A 12,923-nucleotide genomic window follows, 5' to 3' on the forward strand; every position below is an offset into this window, starting at 1 on the left:
TTTGAAGAAAGTTGCATAGGTGCTATGAGAAATCTGTGGCCAGACTTCAAAACAGTGAAGTGTTTGTAGCATGATAAGTAGTCAGAAAAACAGTTATTAAAATTTTAATATCATTGTTTACTTTAAAAGACATGTTTTTTCCATAAGCACTGGATGTTACCATTGCTGGGTAGAGCATTTCTAACTTCTTAATCATGCTTTTTAAAAAAAGTCACAAATGATTTGTCATGCTATTTATAGTTTTTATATATTTTAGACAATTCAGAAATATTGATTAATATGACAAGACTTTATCTACTGGCATTTTTATACTATAGGTGGAAGTTAAATGGAACAGATGTTGACATTGGTATGGATTTCCGCTACAGTGTTGTTGAAGGCAGCTTGTTGATCAATAACCCTAATAAAACCCAAGATGCTGGAACGTACCAGTGCACAGCAACAAACTCGTTTGGAACAATTGTTAGCAGAGAAGCAAAGCTTCAGTTTGCTTGTAAGTAGCAATTATATAATGCTGCAAATGTTACTTTGAGTTTGTTTACCATTATACGAATACGCTTTTATAGCAGTTTCATTTTAGAGACTAGATTTTAATTTGTTACATGATCATCTTTACTCTTTTTCACGTTTTGGAAGTAATTTTGTTTGTAGGATAAACTGTAAATCTAAGTGAGAAGACGTATTCTTCTACTTTGATAAGGATTGAGATAGTTTGATTGTATGATAATTTGATTATATGATGCTTTATACACAAATTCACACACTGAGATTGACACATGTATAAATTTATGTAAACAATAAATTTTACACACACACACATTTTAAATAGAATGTGTATAAGCAAGAAATTGAACTGCCAGTAATTTAGTAGTCAATAAGAGAAGTACTTTAACCATAAAGGTCGAGCTGGAAAAAAACTGAGTAGTCAATTAATCCTATAATTCTTGAATTGTTTCTTATTTCATAGGCTAGATAAAATTTAAAGTGACTGCAATAATGACAAAAAATGGAGACAAAGTGTTATCCACCTTTGATATTTCCAGTTTAGAATGTTTAAAAAAACAAATAACCATATCTTAAGACCACCATTTAACAAAAGTCCATGAATATGTGAAAGAAAGTGGAATTTAGAAATCACAATTTGAAAATAAAATCCATAGGCAAGAGCAGTTAGCATACGTTTTAGCATAGCCACCTTCAAGGATTGATGTTCAGCTACACGTTTAAGGGTTTATGTATTTGCATGTGATTATGTATGTCCTTGTGTGAAATTCCAACTCATATTGCAGTGCATGTTGGCATTAGCCAAAGGTTTCATAAAATCTGCTGGCAGTAATACTGTAGAATATTCTCATTAACAAAGTCCTCTCCAGGAACTCAACATCAAATATACCTAATATCCAGTTCTTAATCTATTAATGCCATTTGGTGGCATTTTTATAAGTTGAGAAATGAATTTTCTAAGTATTATATATATGCAAGGTTCCAGGATTATTTGGTTAGTGAATGTCTCTTGAGATAGTCTTCTAAATATTCTTAGGTGTTCAGAATAATAGGAGAATAATATGTGCGGTTGAATGTAACAGAACCAAAGTATTTATTTCTGTTGATTTAATACAAGTCTTATATCTATATTTATTTTTTAGTAATGACAAATCTTGCTGAATTAATTTTTGGAAATAACCATAGAATCATACTCTCAGAGTAGGAGAATATCTCAGTATTTAATAAATCTTGTAATTCTTTGAATTTTGGATGTCATAGTCATAGGAAATTTTTAACACAGTAACACCAAAAAAAAAAAAAAAATGGAGATAGAGATACTATACCCGGGCCAGGCGCCGTGGCTCATGGCTGTAATCCCAGCACTTTGGGAGGCCTAGGCAGGCAGATCATGAGGTCAGGAGATTGAGATTATCCTGGCTAACACGGTGAAACCCTGCCTCTACTAAAAATACAAAAAATTAGCTGGGCGTGGTGGTGGGCACCTGTAGTCCCAGCTACTGGGGAGGCTGAGGCAGGAGAATGGCATGAACCCAGGAGGTGGAGCTTGCAGTGAGCCGAGATTGCACCACTGCACTCCAGCCTGGGCGACAGAGCGAGACTCCGTTTCAAAAAAAACAGAAATACTATACCCAAACTTTGTTATTACTAGCTTACATTTAAAAAAACAAATTACCAGCTTTTAAGATTATCCTTTTGTGAAAGACCAGGCATTTTACTACCAAAACATCAGAAAGATGGAATCTCATATTCAAGGACAGTTATTTAAATAGAATAGTTTAACCAAAAAAAAAAAATAGGTCTACCACTCAGTTTGCGGTGGGTTGACTTGGGACCTACGAGGAAATGGAATCCAGTTTGCTCCTTCCACTTCATGTGTGATGTCGGCATACCTCCCACCCTCAAAATCCTGCACTGATCATCATTTGTTTTAAAAAATTCTAGTGACAGAAGGTTCACCAATTCATCACAAGGCACCCTGGGCCACAGTAGACTGCTCTAGTTGTTCAAAAATACAAAAACAAACTTGACAGCTCTTTCTTAAAGCTGAGCCAAATATCTAAATTTCTATCACATTCCCTCCCAGTTCTTACTATAAGATGCTAGTTACTCTTCAAATATGTGAAGATATGATCATGTCCCTTGTCCCATAAATTCTTTTCTTCCCCATTTACTTAATCCACAGCCATATTTTTCACAAAACACTCAACTATGTTAATTCATCTTTGTAGTCTTATGGAAATGCACAGAATTCCATATATGTGCCTTAACTTTTTCGGAGGACACTGGGAACAATAGTATCTCATGATGTGAACTTTTTTTCAGTTAATGAAGCTGACAATAATATGTATTTAATATTCATTTTTAAATACCAGCCCCAGATTGTAACTTTATTTTAAGCATATAATCATGTAAAATCTGAGAAAGGATTTCTTATAAATTTCTATTCATCCAGAGCTACCCAACCATGTTGTTTTATTAACCTAAATTCGGAGTATTATATTTACCCCTAATAAATTCATGTTCTGAGTAGTGACCCTTTGTTCCATCATATTTGAAATTGTTTTAAGTCTTTTTTTCAATCTGACATATTGATTGTTCTCCTAGTTTAGTGTCAGCAGAAAATTTGATAAGTGTGTCTCCATTCAAATAATTGATACAACATGTTGACCAGGACAGGGCAGAGAATTTCCACTAAATGAAATTAAACCTTTAATTTGATATTATTTGAACACTCTTGTTCAACCAGCTACAAATTTAGCCAAATATACTATAATTGAACTCCAGTTTCACCCACATGTTTTTAAAGTAGTGACAAGCTTTGCTAAAGCCTTGCTAAAATCAAGTTGTATTGTTTCTACAACATCCAGTCCTACCTGCTCTCTCTGCATCTTCTTGAGCCTTTCCTTAACCATTTATCATAAAGCTGCCAGAGTAATCTTTTAAAAAATGTAAATTAGATCATCCCACTTTCCTGCTTTATGCCTTCTAATGTACTTAGAATAAATCTCAAACTCATTACCAGGGTCTCATTTTAATTTCTCAAAAATGACAAATTATTTTTTGCAACAGGATCTTGATACTTTTGTTCCCTCTGCCGGATAAGCTTTTCTCATGATCTTTCACGCAGCAGACGTCTCATGATCCTTACTTCTCAATTTAGATATGACCTCCTAAGAGAAAGTTTCCATGTCACCCTAACATAACAAGCAATTTCCATCATTTCTCCTCCTCTCTGCCGACCTTCTTCCAGCCCTCTGCTTTTACATAACAGTATCTTCTACTTACCAGAATTTTTTTTTTTTTTTAGACTGAGTCTTGCTCAGTTGCCCTAGCTGGAGTGCAGTGGTGCAACCTCAGCTCACTGCAAGCTCTACTTCTGGGGTTCAAGCTATTCTGCATCAACCTCCAAAGTAGCTGGGATTACAGGCCCACACCACCACGCCCAGATAAGTTTTTTGTATTTTTAGTAGAGACGGGGTTTCACCATATTGGCCAGGCTGGTTTCGAACTCCTGACCTCAAGTGATCCACCCGCCTCAACTTCCCAACATCGTGAGATTACACCACGCCCAGCTCAATTTACCAGCTTTTAATACAATCTAGAATGATTGTATATTTACTTTTTTATCATGTATTATTTCACTCCTATGGCAGAACGTGTATTTTAAGAGAAGTGAGACTATCTTGTCCATCCTTGTATTTCCTAGCCATTTGTATGTTTGAATAAAGGAATTCCTGTGTTACGTGCCCATTCAGTAACACAACAAAGAAAATATATGTATAAAGTTAATTTGAGGATAAGATATTTTTATATATCCAAACCTACCCTTTCTATTCTAGTAATTTTCTGGAGTTTATCTTCTTGATCATCGATCCATAGTTTCTAGATGTTTTTCCCTATCTTTTTAAAATTAAAAGAAAATCAAAAGACGTTGCCTGTATTTAGCATTCACTTTCAATTGGTTAGGATAAAATCCTTTTCTTCAGTGAATTAATAAAAGTGAGGCAGGACAGTGACATCTTTTGAATGTTACTAGTTTCTGTGACTCCACGTATTGTCATAGTCATTGAAGGAAAAAAAAAATGTTGCTTTTTGGCCACACTTACTGCACTATACCATGCAAGTGAGAATATTTCTTCCTCTTTAATCATACAATTGTATGGTTGAAAAATACATTAAAGGTCTCCTGGCCTGTATCTTTTTAAAAATGAAATTGAAGATTAGAGTAACTGAATTAGTCATTGTTAATACACAGTTAATAAGTTACAGAGCCACGGAAAGGCAGTCTTCAGCTCCCAGTTTCATGCATGCTGGTCCTACTTTGCTTTGGATTCACTCTAATTTATAAGAAAAACAACCCTTCACTTTTATTTACCATGTTACAATTTTCAAATCTCATTTATATACTTTCTATAATTTTATTCAGAAGATAGTCTTATAAGGTAGACATTATTTCTATTGATTATTAAAAATGTTTTCATGCTGCTTTTGTGCACAGAATTTAGTCATGTCTTATAGTAGCATTTAGCATTTTTAAGTTGAATTAATTCACATAAGCAAAATTTATAGCTAACTAGAGATGAGACCGCTAAGAACTTGCTCTTCCTCTCACTTTTTTAAGTCAATATATTTAGAATAGAAATCCTTCTTTGATTAAATAAGGATAGCATAATTTAAGTCCCCCTTGATGAGATATGGATAAGCATACATTATTGTAATGTAATTGGGAGCACATTTGGTTTTTCAGTCTCTCTGCAGTATTAAGCCATCAGCAATCACTTCCCTCACTGTCACTTAGCCTACTACCATACCCTTTCTACCTTTTTGTCCTTCTGTTTCACCTAGGGCTACAAATATGATTGACTAGATCCTCTGTGCCTGGCACTTAATAAACTTGAAATATGAATAGGAGTTAGACATTAAAGTCATCATGCCATGTGTGGGGCATAAGGAATGAGTTGAACCACTGAGTCAAGCATATTCTGATGGTCCTTTGGAGTGAATTGGAGGTGAAAGCAAGCATTCTCACCTTGAGGTTGATAGAGAAGATGGTTGACATCTTAATTCCTTGTAAGGAATTTGTGTGGGGAAGGCATTGGCCCACATTAAAAAGATGCTCACGGCCGGACACAATGGCTCATGCCTGTAATCCCAGCACTTTGGGAGGCTGAGGTGGGCGGATCACAAGGTCAGGAGATCGAGACCAACCTGGCTAACACGGTGAAACCCCATCTCTACTAAAAAACAACAACAACAACAAAAAAATTAGCCTTGCGTGGTGGTGGGCGCCTGTAGTCCCAGCTACTCAAGAGGCTGAGGCAGGAGAATGGCATGAACCCAGGAGGCAGAGCTTGCACTGAGCCGAGATCATGCCACTGCACTCCAGCCTGGGTGACAGAGCAAGACTCCGTCTCAAAAAAAAAAAAAAAAAAAAAATATGCTCATGTATGGAATAAATCAAACAAGCCCTCAGAGTTCACTTGTATCCTGGAAAGTCAGCCTGAGACTACACGCAGCTTCATGGAGTGTTTCAAAGAAAAGCTCCTTTGAGCTTAAGCATGGCTCCCCAACCTTCATTCACTCTACACTCCCTTTTGTCCAGGAGCAAAACCAAGTGGAATATTTTTAAAAATTCTTCCATAGATGAATAAATCAGAAGATAAGGCCTAAAGTGGAGGAGATTTCAGTTCGTTATTTGCACAGCTTAACGAAGGGGATGTTTCCAGATGTTGTGTCTGTACAGAATGAAGTGCTACAGCCCCATCACCCTAGCTGCTCACTTTCGCAGCCCAGCATCCCAGTCTAAATCTGCCTGAGGATCTTTGTGTACCGTCACTCAACAGAGCAATTTTTCTCTGTCATATAAACATGGATATTTATTTTAAAAAATAAATTTCAGTACATACCTCTACACTCAAATAATACAAATCATTATTTTTTTTTAATTTAGGAACATGGGCTTGAGAAGATGAGATGTTATAATGACTAAGTTTAGATGGCATGAAATGTTGTTAATTGTTCCATTTCATTCTATGTGTCCTGTGTCTCTAGAACTCCAGCTTCTCAACACCACTACACTTCCCTTTTAGGGCTGTTAGGAAGATTACGTTGTAAAGCATATGTAAAATCCCAGAATCATTTCCAGCATAGCAAAGTTAAACAATAACTGCTTCTGTGTTTTCTTGTCTGTTCTCTCTTCCATTCCCCTTTCTGTCCCTCCATGTACTGTCTTTTTAAAATAACTATCACTTACAAAAATTTAACTAACTCATAGTAACTGCATGTATTTATGGGTTACAGTGTGATACTTCAATAGCTGTATGCAATGTGTAAATGATCCAGTCAGAGTAATTAGCATACTCATCACCTCATACACCTCATAAACTATCATTTCTTCATGTTGGGAATATGCAAAATTCTCTCATCTGAAAATTAGAGTAAATTGGTTTTTTGTTGTTTTTGTTTTGTGTTTGTTGAGGCAGAGTCTCGCTCTGTCACGCAGGCTGGAGTGCAGTGGCACGATTGTGGCTCACTGCAACCTCCACCTCCTGGGTTCAAGCGATTTTCCTGCCTCAGCCTCCCACGTAGCTGGGAATACAGACGCCTACCACAACGCCCAAATAATGTTTCTATTTTTAGTAGAGACAGGGTTTCACCATGTTGGCCAGGCTGGTCTCAAACTCCTGACCTCAGGTGATCTGCCCATCTCGACCTCCCAAAGTGCTGGGATTACAGGTGTGAGCCACCGTGCCTGGCCGAGTAAATTGTTCTTAACTGTAGTCACCCTGCGGTACTAGAGAGCCCAAGAACTTACCTCTTCTATCTAGCTGTAATTTTTTATCTGTTAATCAGCCTTTCCCTGTCCTTCCTCCCTTCCCCACCTCTAGTTACCACTCTTCTACTCTCTACTCTAATTCTGTCTTACTAAATAAGACCAACTTATTTAGCTTCCATGTACAATTGAAAATATGTGGCATTTATCTTTCTGTGCTTGGCTTATTTCATTTAGCATAATGCCCTCCAGATTCATCCATGTTGCCATAAATGACAGGATTTCATTCTTTTTATGGCTGAATAATATTCCATTATGTATATATATCTCATTTTCTTCATTCATTCATCCATTGGGGGGCACTTAGGTTGATTCCATATTGTGGCTATTGTCAATAGTGCTGCAATAAATATGAAAGTGCCAATATATCTTCGATATATTGATTTCCTTTCTTTTGAATATGTAGCCAGTTGTGGAATTGCTGGATCATATGAATAACTACCATTTTATACCTAAGTATAGTTGATAAGAACACAAGCCCTGGAGTCAGACTCCTTGGATTCAAATTCAGCTTCTATAATTTTGTGAGCTTGAACAAGGTACTTCCTTCTACCTCAGGTTGTTCACTTCCTTTGTTGTAAGGATCAAATCAATTAATAATTGTAAACCTCCTAGATCATTGTTTAGCACCTAGTCAGGGCTTCATAAATGTTATAATGTTATTACTCTATGTTGAATATTATACTAAGTACTTTGGAAGCATTATTCCATTTAATTCTTAACACAAGCCAAAGAAGGTTAGATATTATTTTTATTTTATAGGTGAAGAACATGAAAATTAATGAAGTGAAATAACTTTCACCAAGGATACAGCAGTGGGAGAAGGGACCAGCATAGGAACTTGGTCACCTGAGTCTTGAGCAGATGCCTGTTATATGGCATTTTACATACATGGGTTCCCTTATGCTGTGGAAAACTACATTTTACCAATGAAATTTATGTTTAAACTGTAGATTTTGGTGGTTGGTGAAATGTTTCCTTTGTACACAAACTTGAATTTTTTGTTGCGTTTACAACCTTTGATATAGTAAGTACATCCATCATAAATTTGCTTTTGTTTTTAATTTTTTAGTTGTAGGTATTCTTGATGCCATCATACTGTTGATTTACTGTTAACATCTAAAAACATAATGTTACATGCAATGATTATGCATAAATTTGTTACTCTAACTTTAATATAATTGGTTTCAGGTTTTATAATGAGAATAATTAATAACAATATTTCTGCTCTAAAAGTTAAGATGCAGATTTCCAATTTATTGCAAGTAGGCTGTAAAGCATTTTGAATATTGATATTTTATGGTAAATAACTGTGGTTATTTACCATATCTGTTTATCCCCAAGCAGTAAATGAAATATTTTTATAAGTTTCTTACTCCCATATCATTTCTCCCCTACATGTGAAAAAGATGCACTTTAAATGTAGATTATTATGAAGAGCTTCCCAGAGAATAATCTTAATATCTAATGACTCCAGATTTTAGCCTGTCAAACTGATTACTTTGTAAACGTTGTTTGGGGCCTTCTTACTGGAATTTTCACTTTCTTCTGGCAATTCAGATCTGCAAAGTAAAAAGACTTAAGCTACTCATCATCTCAGGTTGTAGATGACTGTAAGTCATACATAAGTACTTCCAGTTGCTAATGGTAAAATTAAATCTTTGAACAAAATCTGGTTACCTGCCTGCTGTAGGGAAAATGGCATTGTTATGGTCATGGGCAAGGTGGTATTATTCTGGAGGAAGCAATGGGTGATATCTATGCTTACCTCTATGGATACCTCACTTAAGATGGGAAAAGTAACTAGACAAATACACCATTCATGCCCTGCATCTCTACCCTCTGAGCATGTGTTGAGGGGAAAGTCATAGAAGATGAAAAGTATTTAAAAAAAAAAAAGAAAAAAGGGAGAAATGAAGGTGTTAAGTGAAAGGAGCCCTTAGGTACAAAAGCCACTTCATTTTGGCCTTCCTGTGACTTCAAGTAATGACTATGAATAAAGTAACTCTTCTGCTATTGTGGAATGAAGTGGAAATAAAAAAAGAAAAATTTTTAAAGAGAGAGTAATGTAACTCAATAAATCACTCCATTCTGAGGTTAATTTAAGTTAGCCTTATCAGTTAAGTGGCAAACATTTTTTATGGTGAAAATATCAATTGAATAAACAGCAACTGATTAGATAGTCTCATTGAAAAAGATCTTTCTTATGACTAATACAGTGAGCCTTAATCTGAGTTCTCTTTACTTGGGGTACACTCTGACAATTGTAGTGATGGTGGTGGTAGTGGTAGTGGTGGTGGTGATGTTGGTGGTGGTGGTGGTAATGTTGGTGGTGGTAGTGGTAGTGGCGGTGGTGATGTTGGTGGTGGTAGTGGTGGTGGTGGTGGTGATGTTGGTGGTGGTAGTGGTGGTGGTGGTGGTAATGGTGGTGGTGTAGTGGCGGTGGTGATGTTGGTGGTGGTAGTGGTGGTGGTGGTGGTGATGGTGGTGGTGGTAGTGGTGGTGGTGGTGGTAATGGTGGTGGTAGTGGTAGTGGTGGTGGTGATGTTGGTGGTGGTAGTGGTAGTGGTAGTGGTGGTGGTAATGGTGGTGGTGTAGGGGCAGTGGTGATGTTGGTAGTGGTAGTGGTGGTGGTAATGGTGGTGGTAGTGGTAGTGGTAGTGGTGGTGGTGATGGTGGTGGTAGTGGTGGTGGTAATGGTGGTGGTGTAGTGGCGGTGGTGATGTTGGTGGTGGTAGTGGCGGTGGTGATGTTGGTGGTGGTAGTGGTGGTGGTGGTGGTAATGTTGGTGGTGGTAGTGGTAGTGGTGGTGGTGATGTTGGTGGTGGTAGTGGTAGTGGTGGTGGTAATGTTGGTGGTGGTAGTGGTAGTGGTGGTGGTGATGGTGGTGGTAGTGGTAGTGGTGGTGGTGATGTTGGTGGTGGTAGTGGTGGTGGTAATGGTGGTGGTGTAGTGGCGGTGGTGATGGTGGTGGTAGTGGTGGTGGTGATGTTGGTAGTGGTAGTGGTGGTGGTGGTGGTAATGGTGGTGGTAGTGGTAGTGGTGGTGGTGATGTTGGTGGTGGTAGTGGTAGTGGTGGTGGTGATGCTGGTGGTAGTGGTAGTGGTGGTGGTGATGTTGGTGGTGGTAGTGGTGGTAGTGGTGGTGGTAATGTTGGTGGCGGTAGTGGTAGTGGTGGTGGTGATGTTGGTGGTGGTAGTGGTAGTGGTGGTGGTGATGTTGGTGGTGGTAGTGGTAGTGGTGGTGGTAATGTTGGTGGTGTAGTGGCGGTGGTGATGTTGGTGGTGGTAGTGGTGGTGATGATAGAAAACTGTATTAAACTGAGAATGTATTGTATTCTTTTTTTTTTTTTTTATTATACTTTAACTTCTAGGGTACATGTGCATAACGTGCAGGTTTGTTACATATGTATACTTATGCCATGTTGGTGTGCTGCACCCATCAACTCGTTAGCACCCATCAAGTCATCATTTATATCATGTGTAACTCCCCAATGCAATCCCTCCCTCCTCCCCCCTCCCCATGATAGGCCCCAGTGTGTGATGTTCCCCTTCCCGAGTCTAAGTGATCTCATTGTTCAGTTCCCACCTATGAGTTAGAACATGCGGTGTTTGGTTTTCTCTTCTTGTGATAGTTTGCTAAGAATGATGGTTTCCAGCTGCATCCATGTCCCTACAAAGGACGCAAACTCATCCTTTTTTATGGCTGCATAGTATTCCATGGTGTATATGTGCCACATTTTCTTAATCCAGTCTGTCACACATGGACATTTGCGTTGATTCCAAGTCTTTGCTATTGTGAATAGTGCCGCAATAAACATACGTGTGCATGTGTCTTTGTAGTAGAGTAATTTATAATCCTTTGGGTATATACCCAGTAGTGGGATGGCTGGGTCATATGGTACATCTAGTTCTAGATCCTTGAGGAATTGCCATACTGTTTTCCATAATGGTTGAACTAGTTTACAATCCCACAACAGTGTAAAAGTGTTCCTGTTTCTCCACATCCTCTCAACACCTGTTGTTTCCTGACTTCTTAATGATTGCCATTCTAACTGGTGTGAGATGGTATCTCATTGTGGTTTTGATTTGCATTTCTCTGATGGCGAGTGATGATGAGCATTTTTTCATGTGTCTGTTGGCTGTATGAATGTCTTCTTTTGAGAAATGTCTGTTCATATCCTTTCCCCTTTTTGATGGGGTTGTTTGTTTTTTCTTGTATATTTGTTTGAGTTCTTTGTAGATTCTGGATATTAGCCCTTTGTCAGATGAGTAGGTTGCAAAAATTTTCTCTCATTCTGTAGGTTGCCTGTTCACTCTGATGGTAGTTTCTTTTGCTGTGCAAAAGCTCTTTAGTTTAATTAGATCCCATTTGTCGATTTTGGCTTTTGCTGCCATTGCTTTGGGTGTTTTAGACATGAAGTCCTTGCCCATGCCTATGTCCTGAATGGTACTACCTAGATTTTCTTCTAGGGTTTTATGGTATTAGGTCTAACATTTAAGCCTAATCCTTCTTGAATTAATCTTCGTATAAGGGGTAAGGAAAGGATCCAGTTTCAGCTTTCTACTTATGGCTAGCCAATTTTCCCAGCACCATTTATTGAATAGGGAATCCTTTCCCATTTCTTGTTTCTCTCAGGTTTGTCAAAGATCAGATGGCTGTAGATGTGTGGTATTATTTCTGAGGACTCTGTTCTGTTCCATTGGTCTATATCTCTGTTGTGGTAGCAGTACCATGCTGTTTTGGTTACTGTAGCCTTGTAGTATAGTTTGAAGTCAGGTAGCGTGACGCCTCCAGCTTTGTCCTTTTGACTTAGGATTGTCTTGGCAATGCGGGCTCTTTTTGGTTCCATATGAACTTTAAAGCAGTTTTTTCCAATTCTGTGAAGAAAGTCATTGGTAGCTTGATGGGGATGGCATTGAATCTATCAATAACCTGGGCAGTATGGCCATTTTCACGATATTGATTCTTCCTATCCATGAGCATGGTATGTTCTTCCATTTGTTGTGTCCTCTTTGATTTCACTGAGCAGTGGTTTGTAGTTCTCCTTGAAGAGGTCCTTACATCCCTTGTAAGCTGGATTCCTAGGTATTTTATTCTCTTTGAAGCAATTGTGAATGGAAGTTCATTCATGATTTGGCTCTCTGCTTGTCTGTTACTGGTGTATAAGAATGCTTGTGATTTTTGCACATTAATTTTGTATCCTGAGACTTTGCTGAAGTTGCTTATCAGCTTAAGGAGATTTTGGGCTGAGACAATGGGGTTTTCTAAATATACAATCATGTCATCTGCAAACAGGCACAATTTGACTTCTTCTTTTCCTAACTGGATACTTTGATTTCTTTCTCTTGCCTGATTGCCCTAGCCAGAACTTCAACACTATGTTGAATAGGAGTGGGAGAGAGGGCATCCCTGTCTTGTGCCAGTTTTCAAAGGGAATTTTTCCAGTTTTTGCCCATTCAGCATGATATTAGCTGTGGGTGTGTCATAAATAGCTCTTATTATTTTGAGGTACGTTCCATCAATACCGAATTTATTGAGTTTGTTTTAGCATAAAGGGCTGTGAATTTTGTCAAAAGCCTTT

General features: G+C 37.9%; 1 protein-coding gene across 4 annotated transcripts in view; it reads left to right on the forward strand.

Annotated features, from left to right (window-relative positions):
• The window catches only part of CNTN4 (contactin 4), a 1,029,443-nt gene that overhangs the window by 678,817 nt on the left and 337,703 nt on the right, over positions 1-12,923 (forward strand). For all 4 annotated transcript variants that reach the window (XM_033210483.1, XM_033210481.1, XM_033210482.1 and 1 more), the window contains one exon: positions 318-493. In XM_033210483.1, the coding sequence (XP_033066374.1) occupies positions 318-493 (176 nt within the window). The remainder of the gene's footprint in view (positions 1-317; positions 494-12,923) is intronic.

The sequence above is a fragment of the Trachypithecus francoisi genome, unplaced genomic scaffold (assembly GCF_009764315.1).
Source record: "Trachypithecus francoisi isolate TF-2019V2 unplaced genomic scaffold, Tfra_2.0 Lachesis_group0, whole genome shotgun sequence".
NCBI lineage: Eukaryota > Metazoa > Chordata > Mammalia > Primates > Cercopithecidae > Trachypithecus > Trachypithecus francoisi.